Here is a 13,054-nt window from a genome sequence, read left to right as displayed (position 1 = left end):
TCACCAAGAAGCTCACCTGTCCACCTTTGACGCAGCTGCTTCGTGCTCATCGGGTGAGTCTGTCTCTGCGCTGGCGTTGGTGTCGTGCCTCGCTACTTTCGGCCGGCCAATCCGACGACGCACTGCTGTTGTTTTGCACTCGGTGTTGTATTGCTTGCAGTTGGAGCACTGAGGTTTAATCATGTCGCATTTGATCTTTTTGACGAAGCAGAGGTCGCAGGCTATGAAGCCATCTTAGTCGATTGTTCCACTTCAGGGGTCACAGACAACGAGGAGGAAAATTGCGTACCCTTTCTGCGGCTCAGTTGGGAGACCGTCTCCATGGTGCTGTCTCTGATATTCGATAAATCCTGCTATCAAGAGGCGTGTTAAGTGTGGAAGGATGTTGAGAACAGGTATGGATGTGAAAATATGCGTGGACGGTTGGTGTGCTGACATGGTCAAGAGACCTATGGAGTGCGTGTGTGCTTACAAATTCGCTTATCTGCCTGATAGGATGGGCCCTTGCGCCATTGCAGTATGTGGGCTTGGCATGGAGGATTGTATGATGGCAGTGAGTGGATATATCACATATGGCATAAGTGTCGATGCTGACACCTGACATACTGTTTTATTATCAAACTGGAAAAAGAGGTCGAGGGCAGGATATCGCGGTGGGTAAAGGGACATATCTATGTTGAACTCCAACAACGGAGATGATTCGTACTAGGCTTAGACAACATAGGACTACCTAAGGTATCATGTGAAGAAATCCATATCTATACAAGAAAGTCCGAGAGCATCAATTCCCTGGGTAGGTTCGTTAGATCGGTCATTATCTTGTGTAAGGCCTTCTAGCTTGAGTTTATATTCCCACTTAGGTACTATCATCATTGACTCAAGTAAGCGGTAGACACGGCCCCAAACGAACATCTTATGCCACCTTTCAGTTTCTGGAAATTGCATAATCATTCAACCACTGTACCTAAATAGCACAGCCCAAGTCTGCAAGTAAAGCAAAGGCAAGATTGAACTGCTGCAACCATCGTGAACCTGGAGAACATACATCACAGCCAAGAGTGCCAAGCACGACAACATCATCAAAGTTAACAGACTTCTATCTGTGCAAAACGTGTCCCTCAATTGTCCATTGCCGATCATTTCAAACTTCTTATCGCGATCATCCAAGCCCATATCTACGGCAGTCACAAAATGGCAATAAGTGGAGCATCCCTTCATCCTGATGGAATAAGCTCGGTGATGTCATACCAAGTCTTTGCCATCAAGAACTCAAACCTTTTCGCAACACTGCTCCGAGTCCGCAAAGATAAGAAATCTCCCAGGGCAAATATTTCCCAAACAGCAGTCATTAATCACGGATATTTCTTTGATAAACTTCACAAGATTCAGCCTTGAAATATCAGTTCGTCAAAACACAAAAACCAACACAATGTTAGCCCGCCGCTCAGCCCAGGCCGATCAAGTGGCCGAGGCCGAACTCACCACCCAGGTCCAATCGCAACAGTCCCAGTCGAAATCCACTACTCCTTCCCCAAATCATGCTCGGCAGCAACAAGAAGGCGCCACCGCGACTGACCACCATCACCGCCGTCATCATCACCAGTGGGACAGCCCCCACACTGGGATCCTGTCCGAGGTGGATGTTCTGAACCAGATGCGCTTGCGGTCACGATCTTCCAGCCGGCAAGAAGTGCAGCCGCGGGAATCCCAGGATAATCAGGGCTCATCGTCGACAGAAGAGGTGAGGGAGAGGCAGGCCGAGGATGGGAAACGAGTTAATAACTTGACGGCCGAATAAAAAGGTTTTGGAGGAAGTCGATGGCTGTCGTGAAGACTTCTAGGCACAAGATGAAAATGACAATGCCAGCAAATTCACTACCTATCTTCCTAAGTGTTCAGGGCAAGCGGGGTTGACTTGTGGGGGGGTGCGCGCCCGCGGTGGGAGAATTAAACAGGAAATAAAGACTTTACCTATCATCATACATGACCAGTGACACTTGGGCCTCAAAACCAGACCAACAAAACACCCACACAACTCCCACCATACAAGCAACACTTTCGCCGCCTCCCGCATCTACCTCATTGTCTCCCACCCCATCGCCATCAGCGTCATCGACGCCCTAGGCCAAGACAAATCGTCGGCATACGCCAACACGTCCGCTGGCCTGGCATCCTAGAGGTCACCTCTGACCTGCACCGCCACTCTCCCGATTTGATCATCACATTGAGGGCAGGGTCACTGACTGACGGGAGGGATAGTCTTGACGGTCTGACTAGGAACTGAATGACCGATGGGTATATTCCTACGAATCCTGTTGCGATTGAGAGCGAGCCGAACGTTTTGCACATCTTGGGGTTGGCGTTGGGAGAGTAATAGGTAAGTAGCAGTAACGTAACTGCTTATAATGTACGGTTAGGGGTATAGGTCGGAAAGACGAAGGAAGCTGGGAGGTTGGGTGGCCAGGACCACTATAAACTGAGATAACTGGCTCTCCAAGCTGGAATTCCCAAGTTTCAGGTTTTAATGTGCGTTCGAGCCCCGTGCTTCTGGGTTTCACAGGGCACAACATCGCAGGAACTCTGTGATTGGAGTAAATCGAAACCGATAATATGTCGCAATGCTTCCCTTTTGGGCTAGTCTGGGGGTTGACATCCAACTCAGCCGCAAAACGCCACCTCCTTCGCATCAAGGGTCTCGTTGATATACTAAGCGTAGACACACGTCAAACGAACAACACGATCAAGCGGAAGCCCATGGTGTTGCACTACTAGCTTCCACAATACTGTGAGCCGCCAACATGCCACGACGATATGGCCGGACGCGCCGCCCTCCGCCCAAGAACATGGGCAAAACATTCCTCTGCGGTTTACCCATCGTACTTGTCACATACCTCTACTTCAGGTACTTTCCGACGCCAGGGGAAGAGGACATCGGGTCAAGCTTTCTCGCCGTCGAGTTTATCATCTGGGCGATTCTCATCGCGTTCGACGAACCCGCTTTTGTCATCTATTTCATTCCCAGCCTGATTGGCGCCGTCATCTTCGCCGCACTGTCGCATGCGGATGTCGATACCAGGGTGCAGTTCATCATATGCATTTCGCTGGCTCCGGCGATGATCTTGGCGTTCGCGTTCGCGGCCGTCTTGTATGGCGTGATGGCTTACTTCATCTTGGGGTTTGCGTGGTCGCTCGGGTGCCACTTTGTGCTTCGACCGATACGCAACTTTCCGAGTATCGTGTACCGTCTTTCTGGGGGGAGATATGTGACTCGGTGGCCCAGGTTCCGGAGCAAGCATCGGTTTGGGGACGTCAGACTTTGCGAGCGGTGCAAAGAGGTTGTCGGTCAGTCTGGCCTTTTGTCTGGGACATGGGCCATGTTTACGAGAGCAGAGGAGCGTCACCTGCTGTGCGACAGGATCCAGGAGATGGAGGATAGCGGGTGTAGTCTCTGTGAGGCTTTGTTGAGTCAGCGATTGGCAGATGAGGAGGAAACGGGGGCACCTATGCTCATCAGGGGCTACGGTACCGTGAATACTCGCTATGGGGAACGTGATCTCGAAGCGGGAGGTGTCAAGCTGAAGCTTGAGTTTGTCAGGAACCCCCTTTGGTCAGAACAAGGGCCGACCCTGGCCGTCTCCCTCGAGGCGGGTGGCGCCAAGAAGGAGCTGGGTCTACAAGTGTCAGAGGGACTCCTAACGGCCGAGCAGAAAATCCCCAGGTTCACCGGCTCAGATGCTACGGTTAAGACCATCACAACCTGGCTGAAGGACTGTTCCAGCCATAAAGCCTGCCAGCTCCCCCACAACACCCCTCCATTCCGACCAACCCGCCTCATCGCCGTCGGCACGGTCAAGAACCCCAAACTCCGCCTCATCGACACCAAATCCGACATGGACTTCCTGATCGACCTCAAGGACGGCGCAGGCGAATACGTCGCCCTCTCCCACTGCTGGGGCGGCAACATCGCCTGCAAGCTCACCACCTCCAGGCACAGGTTCATGAAGAACTACATCACCGAGGACACCCTCCCCCTCAACTTCCGCCACGCCATTGCCACCACCCGCCGGCTAGGCATCTGCTACCTCTGGATCGACTCCCTCTGCATCATACAAGACTCCCCCGCCGACTGGGCGGCCGAGTCCCCCACCATGGGCCAAGTCTTCACCCACGCCCACTGCGTCCTCGCCGCGACAGCATCGTCCGATTCGACCGGCGGTTGCTTCCGAGACCGATCGCTCTCGTGGGTCGAGCAGAACATCATGACCTCCGAAAAAAGGAGGTGTTTTGTCTCCAACCCGCCGCCGCTGAGAGCGCTCTTTTACTGGAGGGTGGAGCAATCGCCGCTCACCAACCGCGCGTGGGCTTTCCAGGAGAGGTTGCTGGCGAGGAGGGTGATACACTTTTGCGAGGATGTGGTGCTGTTTGAGTGCAACACTCTCCAGGCGTCCGAACTGCACGTGAACGGGGTGGGGTATGACAGCACGCCGTACATGGTGCAGGATGGGAGGTTGGTCAACTGGATCGAGGCGATTCGGTCGTTGACGGGGCAGCACAACATCAATGGGGAGGGGCATACTCCCCAGGAGAGGAGAGCGGTGAGAGGGATAAGAGGGGCGTTGGATGTGCTGCAGAGGTTGGGGCCGGTGGAGACGCAGAGGTTTGGGGAGAAGGTCGAGTTTTGGAAGAGGTGGTATGAGATTGTGAGTGTTTATAGCAAGGGGCAGCTGACGAGGCAGACAGATCGATTGGTCGCGTTAGCGGGAGTGGCGGAGCTGGTGCAGCAAAGAGGAAAGGTGGGTTATCTGGCTGGGTTGTGGGACTCGGAGCTGTTGGCTCTAGGGCTGTTGTGGGTTGTGAAGGAGGTAGAGGAGAGGCAGGAGATGTATTGTGCGCCGTCTTGGTCTTGGGCGTCGGTCAGTGGTAGGATTGGGTTTCTGCCGAGGGGGATCTTGGATAAGATCAACTCCAAAGAGCATGACCTTGTCTTTTGCACAGGCGTGGAAAATGTGGAGGTGTGGCGGAATGGGAAGCTTGTGTCGGAGGCAAGGAGTTTGGTGGATAATGGGACCCTGACCGTCAGTGGACCGGTTGCTAGGGGAAGTCTGGCGGACGGAGAAGGAATTCGGCTGACTGGCACGAGTACTAAAAGTGCCACGATGTTGAAATGGGTTCCCGATTGGAAGTTGGATGAGATGGAAAACGGTCTACAAGAAGTCTTTGTGATTCATTTGGTCAAAGTATTCTTTGAAGACGAGGTACGGAGCTATGGGCTGGTAATCAAGGGTAAGGACGATGTTGGCACATATATATTTGAGCGAATCGGTGTGTGGTCCGCCGACTCAGACATGGCGATGGAAAACATTGCTTGGGAGCGACAAAGAGTCGTTCTGGCGTAGGACAGCAAAGTCTTACCTTACCACCTTTGTCCACAACCCAAGCCCTTTGGCCAATATGAAGCCGAAGTGGGTGAGGGGAATGTATCTTGTTCGTTCTTTCTATAAGGTATCCAAATTTCGACACCCTCTGATTCCTATCTATAATTTCTATCACCCAAACGCACCTAGGTATGTATATGCTACATCCCAAATCAACTCACAACCCCTGGTTCATTAAACCCCAATAACCCGACTCCATACCAGTAAACACCCAATCCTCCCCTCCTGATCCCATTGGAATCTCTCCCAAACTACTACTTCTATCATTATCAGAGTGTTGCTGCTGCGTCTGCTGCTGCTGATGTTGGTGAGCATCAAACCCCATCCCGTGATGCAAATTGTGATACCCATCCCCTCCCCCATGACCAGAGATGGGACTCTGGTGTGCGTTCCCATGGCCCTGAAGGGAAGGATCTGTCAGCGATGTGTGAAACCCAATCGGGACAGTGACATTTCTTTGCCTTCCTCGTGGTGGGTGTGGATGGGGCGAGAGGCTGCCGCCTGGCGGCCCGGGGGAGGCAGCTGGCACGGGGATCATGTGTGGTGAGTGGGCAGAGGAGCTGACACTTCTTTTTGCTGCTTGCTGTGATGGCGGTGACATGGTCGGTGGAGGGGATGTGCGGGCGTTGTTGATGTTGATGAGGCCGAAGAAGGGGAGGTTGAGGTTGAGGTTGAGGGGTTGCTTGATTCCCGAGTCGATCATGTCGAGGAGTTGGGATATGAGGGTGACAGATGACTGGGATAGCCTGTTATGGGGTTGGAGTAGGGCAAGGTGCTGCATTTTTGACAGAGTGAGGCTGACGAGCTTGATGTCCGCTTCGCTGGTCTGGTTGGTCAGGGTGAATAGACAGAGGGCTGTGGAGGCCATGAGGGCTGCGTAGGACACTTGATAACACGTCCAGGTCTGGTGGGATTGGGAGATGCTTTGGTAGGCCATGTAGCGTTGCAGGATTTGGCGGGCGCGGCCGAGGGAGGGCTTGTGGTCATCGCCAACAGGGGCTCCAGTTGATATGCTGTGTATGATGTAGGGCAGGTGGAGGATGAGCGAAAGGTTGAAGTGGTTGATCTGGAGAACGAGATGGCAGATGGCCGCTTTAGCCTGTTCCCAGTCTGCCTGCCATTCTGATGGCAATGTGGGAACGAACCACCAGTCAGAAGGCATGATCTTGGCCGCGTGCTCGAGCTCGTGATCAATCTGCTGGTATGAAACCGCCGCCTTCTGGTTCATGAAATCGGACACTAGCGAGAGGTTGTGGTCGAGTATCCGCTTCGCAATGACGGTGTGAATCTTGCTGTAACGTTCTCGTGGGCTATCCCTGAGCATTGCCTCTTCGCTCGCGAACGTGTTGTCCGGACTGCCCGCGGGAAGCCCAAGCATAAGAGACAAACTTCGATCAGCTGCGTTGATGCAGTACCATAAAGCCATCGGTGATGGGCGTGTGGCCTCGTTGGTTGTCAGATCCGCAAACCTGAGGGCTTGCGTACCATTACGACTCAACCCCATCATGGTAGCGAGAGAAAGTGCCTTTCGAAAGATGAGCCAGGCTTTGCGGATGTTTCCTGCATTGCTATGCCAGTGTCCGAGAATAATAAGACACTGGAGCCCTTCAGCTGTCCCAACAAGGTCATCATTGGAAGTAACCAGCTGCGAAACTTTCGAGACGATGCCGTTCATCAATCTGTAGGGGTTGAAATGTTTCTGTCTCTCCTGTGACATCACGCTTCCTGGGGGTTGCTGCTGGATGCAAATGCACAGCTGTATCAAACCTTTGGCTAAAACGGTGGGATGAGCGTTCGGGGGCGGGATTGTGGCGATGTTCTCAGGAGTCTCGGAAAGGCCCTCCACGATGTCCTGGTAGCTATGGAACAGTGCGATGATGAAGTAGGGTGCAGGCGTTGATTTGACGAGAACGTCAACGTCATGTTGGGACGGAAACAAGGAATGTAGGGCTCGACAAATCTTTTCGTATCGTCTGCGAGCTGGCCCTTTGCTCGATACACTTTCTGTTGACCGCCGTGATGGTATTGTAAGCCTCGCCGTGGGTTGCTGTAGAGAGTTGACGCTGCCTTGGATGCCCAGCAGCATAGCCGTTGAGGCCTCATGACCAACAGGCGACTCCATCACTTCCAGGCCCAGATGGGGTGTCTCTTGGCCATCCACATCGCTCATCAACGTTTCATCAGACGGTGTCGGTGAACTGGTCTGTGAATGGTCTTGAGCTGAACTGGTTCCCGATCCAGTCTCAGGCATCACGCGGTCAACAACTCTGGCGACAAGGTCCTCGAGACGGGCTAGGCGCTGGGCAAGGCGGCGGTCAGGTAGCTGTGGCGGTTGAGCATCGACGAATTCTTGACTTCGACAGACGCTGCCGCGTGCCTGGCAGGGCAAGCACACGGTGTCGTCTTGCTTTCCAAACTGGCATCGTATCTTTCGTCGTCGACCTGCAAATACATGTCAGCGCCTTGCTACCAATGGCCTGCGAGAAAGCCGTTGGAGCTAATCAGGTTGTGAACCCTGGGCGTGTTACCAGCATGTCGGGTCGGTCGCGGCCGCTATCATATGCACGTCGGATCGGGAGGTAAGATGCGAAAAGAGAGATTGTGCGGACTTACACTCCCAACAACTGTGCGTTCCCTTTCGGACTTTTCGTCGTCTGGCATCGGATCCCGAGCGCTGGGCCTGCTCTTCCATTGTCTTACTTCCCCCGATTGAGCAACAAAAAGCTGCTGCTTTGCTTGCAAGCCTCGTACCTTATCTTTAGTTGATGACGGCAAAAAAAGGGCTGTCGTAGGAACAAAGAATTGCCTGCCTTCCAGTCCTTTTAAGACTAACAAAATGGCGAAGTCATCCAGAGGAAACACGGAAGAGGTGGAATGGGGTCCAAGACCATATGTATCAAAGATCACCATCTCCCCAGTGTCCCAGGGCAGGTTGCGGAGGTGACAGTCTGCCTGTCACCCGTTGGTTGCAGACCGACCAAAGCGAAGAGCACAAGATCCAAGCATGCAGACTTGCATCTTTTCGGATGCCGAGACGGATGATTTGGAACCGTTGGTCCACTCTGCAGCAGTCGAGGACGAACCAGAACATAACAGCTCAGGTTACACAAGCTGATAATCTTCTCTTCTTCAACCTCTACACGCTTGGCATATTGGGTCGTCTGGCGGCTAGCGAGTTCTCTGCGTCTCCACTAGACCTTTGCATACACAGTAATGCATCCAAACTGGGGAATAGGGGCGTCAACAGTTCTCGGCGGTTACACAAGGCTAGAACCCTAACCCTGGTCATTGGCAAGGCAGACAGACCCGACAACACGTTAAAATGACGGAGCTGGAGTGTGATTAACGGAACAGAAAGGACAACCGTTGAGATGCGGTGAGATCCCACCGATATTAATGCCGTTGTCATACCTTGACATGATGTACATTGATGTAGGGACTGGGTAGACGCACACAGCCACTGTTGATGTGTGCCAACCCAGGCCGCAGCCCCCTTCTCCCGCTCCAGGGCTCGGCCACATGGCGCGGATATATTGTGTGTGGTCGCCGAGCTGGTGCCACGCCCGGGCATCTGTAGCGCACAAATAGCAGCCGATAACGACGACACCGACCACACTTCCCCGTCCCAGCAGCTTGTTTACGGGCCAGATTAAAGTTTTAAACTTTCGGGCAGTGGCGACATAAGGTAGGTACCTAGGTATTCTAGAACAGCAGTCTCTGCCTACCTTAGCATCTGACTTAAGGTACCTTAGCCAGTCCGTTCTGTGTCGAATCAGATCTACTCCAGTTTCTGCCAATGCTGGAAAGGCCCCCGCAACGGCCATGTCATAAACCGCTCAACCGACCGGAGTAAACCCGTCCTCAACCTGAAATAACTCCGGGCTGCTGCCACTCTGTCACCAACCGTACCTAGGTACCGTACCTAGTCATGCCGGATCCATGCTTCTAGTCCTTCCTTGCGACGTTGAAAAGTGCCCCCCAACTTGCTACTATACCTACAACCAAAATACGGTATCCAGGCAACAGTTTAAAGGCCTGGTTACGCATGTGTCATGTCGCACAAAGATGGCTGCCGAGCCTGTTCCGACAACCAACACTCAACCCAGCCACAGCCCTACCTACCTACCTTGTAGCGCAGATCGAGTGTGACAAGCTGTAGTGGTGTTTGGGGTCCAAACTGTAATGGGAAAGGAGTAAGTAGGTAGATATGATGAATTGATGGATTTAATCTTTCGACTATCTCCTTCATAGCGAAAACCCCAAACGCAATCTTGGCAATTCAAAATCCAAATCAAGCCCACCTCTGCACCTTGTCATCTCTATCAACCTTCTTGATAGGGATAATCACCTCCTCCCGGATCTCCGCAACCACCGGCTGCTCCCGCACCTTGGGCATCGGGATGTACTTTACATCGTCCAGCTCCCCCTTTGTATTATCATGCACCAGCACATAATTCATCTTTGGGTCGTAGTTCTGCTGCACGAGCTTGGCGATACACATGAGGGCGATGGCCAGCAACACGCCGTAGAATGTCTCGTATTCAATTTTTCTACTCTCCCCGACCCAGCCACAGTCCTTAGTTAGTTCATGTTATTCTAGACACCGAGGTAAAAAATAAATAAAAAAAGAGGCCTGCTCTGGCGCCGATGCCAAGAGGACGCAGCAAAGGGAACAGGGCAAGTGAAGGAGAAAACAGTCAAGAGACAAACCTTCGATAAGGCATACTAGCCGGGAAGGACTCTTGGCCTCCGGGTCCTCCCATGTCGTTTGCTTGATCGTGGCCTGGGTAGTCATGGTTTGGCTGGAATGACACGGCTGTACGACGTTGGAAACAGGAAGGCGATGACGGCGGCTGCTGCACCTGCAGTCGATGTTGCAGCTGCATGGGACGTGTGCAAGGGACCACTACACGCGGAGCGCGTTTGGCGAGGGCTTGTGTAACGCCCGGCAGCCGCTGGGTGAGAGATTTGGAGAGCATTGTGACTTGTGGAAGAGATGTGTCAGCTTATGGGAGAAAGCAAGATGGCACATATTTCCGGGTTACTTTGGAGTTGCAGACAGAAAATGTTTTTTATAGAGGTCGGCGAGCAGATGGTTGGTGACCGGACAATGACCTCACTTTGACGATGCATCGAGCAATCCCACGGACGGTAGAGCGTTCAGATGAAACTTGCGTGTTAAGCAAAAGCGTCATGCAGACACTCAATCAACTTCTTTACACCAGTCTAGAGTTTGCAGAGATATACAGAATTAGCTATATCTTGTGGTTTTTGTCGCCCCGTATCCAACACCAACAAAATGGCCGGGGCTTTCATCAGATACAGATTACACTAACGTACATTATAAGCGAGCGACCACTTTTTTCGCGCGGCGCGTAACCTCACCCTCAAACCTAATTTTCTCAACAATCTAAAATGCCATCTACTTCAGAGGAAGCCCATATAATCTTAGCCCTTAAAGCTCTTCAAAATGATAAAAGCCTAAGTGTATCATCTGCAGCTAAGATGTATAACGTCGATCGCAGCACGCTTAGACACCGCCGCGCCAGCCGGCCTGTACGACGCGATACAACACTCAATTCGAAAAAGCTGACTCAATCGGAAGAGGAAGCTATTGTCCGATATATTATTGAGCTATGTACGCGATATTTTCCACCAAGACTGCGTAGTGTGGAAGATATGGCCAACTATTTACTCAACGAACGCGGTGCGCCTCCTGCTGGCAAGCTCTGGGCTCACAACTTCGTCAAACGCCAGCCAGAGCTCCAGACGCGCTATACACATAGATACGACTACCAGAGGGCCTTGTGCCGTACGATCCAGAGAGGGTGCTTTCAAGCTGGATGTGAAGCTTCGTATGCCAACACCTCCGACCTCCCGGCCCGGCACCCCACAACCTTGGGTCTTCCAGATACCACACAACCCCCAAGAAGCTAACTCGCAGTCAACACTTATTAAGACTCGCATTGCCAACTATCAAATAGCTCCCCGACTTCAATGTTGGCTGCTGTGGACCAGCTTGCTAAAAGTACAATGGCTGTGATGCACCAGGTGGCTCTCCTACGTGCAGAGAACACTTCACTCCGCAAGGCCAACGAGGCACTAAGTAAGCGCCGGAGAGCCAAAAAAACACGTGTGCGGCTCGGAGGATCACTTACTGTGCAGGATGCACACGATCTACTGGACAAGAAGGCCGTGGGTGGAGAGGGAGTGCAAGAAACACAGCCGGATGGTAGTAGTGCAGGGGGGGCTCATACGAAGGTTCGGTGCTGTGGTGTGTGCGGCAAGCCTGGCCATAATGCACGCACTTGCCAGGAGGCTGCAGAATCATCTGATTCAGCTGTTTCTGATGTAATTGTAGTTAGGTCCTAATGTTGGTGTGTTATAATTGAGGGTAATTGTAGTAGGGTGGTAGAGAGTGCGCGACCCACTGATATGCACGACTCACTGATAATGTACGTTATACCTTTATTGCCTTTTAATCCTCTACGGGTACTAATGTGCGACGCCGAAACTACTTTGTCACAAACCATACAGGGAACTAACGGCACCTTTGTCCGTATAGCGTGCGCTTTTGTCCCGACCTTGTTGATAAAAGCAAAATCAAGAGCACTCCTCACCCTGGCAGCTAGGTAACTGGAACACAAAACTCTGTGACACACAAAAACACAAGACTCATTGAATCCAACACTGCTACGACAGTCGCAAAAATGCCAGGTAGAAAGAATAACAGAAAAAGGCCTCCCAATAAGCCCAAACCGGTGGCCCCGACCGTGGCTGCAACTGTGGCTTCTGGAAGTGATGCTGTTCTTCCAGACATAAAACGCCTATCACTTGCTGGAAAAAGTTGCTAGCCGAAATGCTGGAAGCAACCTTGGCCGTAGAACACAAGCCTCTCAACGAGCCATATCTTCGCCCTGAATACGGCCCTGTAGATGGAGACTATAAGAGGTCTGTCGCCGTTTTCATTACCCCAGAACAGTGGGTCAATATGGTGCACTACAACGATCTGGGCGAGACAGTGAAGGTGGATGTTGATCTATGTGCCCTCCGGTAAGCACGTCAGGCCTACAACGACTTGGGAAGCTTCCGGTTCAAAGATCTTGGAGATCCAGCCCGCAAGAGGGTCTGGTGGGCGAGCGAGGAAGGGGGCCGAGCGATTGAACAAATCTATAAGGGATTGACACAACGATTCGACGAACAACTGCAACAAATCTACCAAGCTAGACTGGTCATAGCCGAGGAAATGGACGAGGCCGGCGACACTGAAAAGTCAACGTTTGAAGAGCTTGAGAGGGTGGCTGGCAATATCAACGGGCTGACGAAATGGCTCCGGGAGGTGGAAAAAGAAAATGACCGCTTGGAAGCATCGCTTGATGCCTATCAGAGGCACCCTGACGCACAAAAGAGAATGAATGTAACTGTGCTGAATGGCAACGAGACAGGCATAGAGAGGATCAGGAAAGCCATAGTTGCGCTGAAGCAGGAATATGAGATTGCAGACAGAGCAATTGTCAAGACACAACAGGAGAGCTTCAAGTACCTGGCCGATATACGACTGCGCGCGCTTCGCCAGCATTGGGGGTTGGCCAATGGACCAGGGAGAAAGTCACGCTGGC

The 13,054-nt window shown here is 52.3% G+C and overlaps 5 protein-coding genes across 5 annotated transcripts; 2 read left to right on the top strand and 3 right to left on the bottom strand.

Moving 5' to 3' along the window:
- Positions 1 to 12: 12 nt before the first annotated feature.
- On the bottom strand, positions 13 to 632 carry QC762_0061240 (uncharacterized protein; the record flags this gene model as incomplete). Its single annotated transcript, XM_062883606.1, has 2 exons — positions 290 to 632; positions 13 to 221 (listed from the first exon to the last, which is right to left on the bottom strand). Exons 1-2 carry the CDS (start codon positions 321 to 323, stop codon positions 13 to 15), a joined length of 243 nt encoding a protein of 80 aa, XP_062742997.1. The 5' UTR covers positions 324 to 632.
- A 797-nt stretch (positions 633 to 1,429) lies between these two features.
- Positions 1,430 to 1,798, top strand: QC762_400445 (uncharacterized protein; the record flags this gene model as incomplete). Its single annotated transcript, XM_062889496.1, has 1 exon — positions 1,430 to 1,798. One exon carries the CDS (start codon positions 1,430 to 1,432, stop codon positions 1,796 to 1,798), a length of 369 nt encoding a protein of 122 aa, XP_062742996.1.
- Positions 1,799 to 2,798: 1,000 nt separating this feature from the next.
- QC762_0061220 (uncharacterized protein) lies at positions 2,799 to 6,081 on the top strand (the record flags this gene model as incomplete). The annotated part of the gene is made up of 2 exons (XM_062883605.1): positions 2,799 to 5,392; positions 5,640 to 6,081. The coding sequence occupies 2 exons, from the start codon at positions 2,799 to 2,801 to the stop codon at positions 5,662 to 5,664; spliced, it is 2,619 nt and encodes an 872-aa protein (XP_062742995.1). The 3' UTR covers positions 5,665 to 6,081.
- QC762_0061210 (uncharacterized protein) lies at positions 5,471 to 8,470 on the bottom strand. The gene is made up of 2 exons (XM_062883604.1): positions 8,049 to 8,470; positions 5,471 to 7,877 (listed from the first exon to the last, which is right to left on the bottom strand). Exons 1-2 carry the CDS (start codon positions 8,125 to 8,127, stop codon positions 5,593 to 5,595), a joined length of 2,364 nt encoding a protein of 787 aa, XP_062742994.1. The 5' UTR covers positions 8,128 to 8,470; the 3' UTR covers positions 5,471 to 5,592.
- Positions 8,471 to 9,609: 1,139 nt separating this feature from the next.
- Positions 9,610 to 10,582, bottom strand: QC762_400420 (uncharacterized protein). The gene is made up of 2 exons (XM_062889495.1): positions 10,146 to 10,582; positions 9,610 to 9,985 (listed from the first exon to the last, which is right to left on the bottom strand). Exons 1-2 carry the CDS (start codon positions 10,412 to 10,414, stop codon positions 9,727 to 9,729), a joined length of 528 nt encoding a protein of 175 aa, XP_062742993.1. The 5' UTR covers positions 10,415 to 10,582; the 3' UTR covers positions 9,610 to 9,726.
- Positions 10,583 to 13,054: the final 2,472 nt, after the last annotated feature.

The sequence above is a fragment of the Podospora pseudocomata genome, chromosome 4 (assembly GCF_035222375.1).
Source record: "Podospora pseudocomata strain CBS 415.72m chromosome 4, whole genome shotgun sequence".
NCBI lineage: Eukaryota > Fungi > Ascomycota > Sordariomycetes > Sordariales > Podosporaceae > Podospora > Podospora pseudocomata.
This window is presented reverse-complemented; position numbering and strand designations above follow the sequence as displayed.

Excerpts from the sequence above, each read along its gene's own strand:
- QC762_0061210 (XM_062883604.1), bottom strand. The coding sequence starts at position 8,127 with ATGGAAGAGCAGGCCCAGCGCTCGGGATCCGATGCCAGACGACGAAAA. Across the intron at positions 7,878-8,048 it reads AACGCACAGTTGTTGGGAGT|GTCGACGACGAAAGATACGA; the intron begins GTAAGTCCGCAC and ends ATGTATTTGCAG.
- QC762_400420 (XM_062889495.1), bottom strand. The coding sequence starts at position 10,414 with ATGCTCTCCAAATCTCTCACCCAGCGGCTGCCGGGCGTTACACAAGCC. Across the intron at positions 9,986-10,145 it reads GCTAGTATGCCTTATCGAAG|AAAAATTGAATACGAGACAT; the intron begins GTTTGTCTCTTG and ends CGGGGAGAGTAG.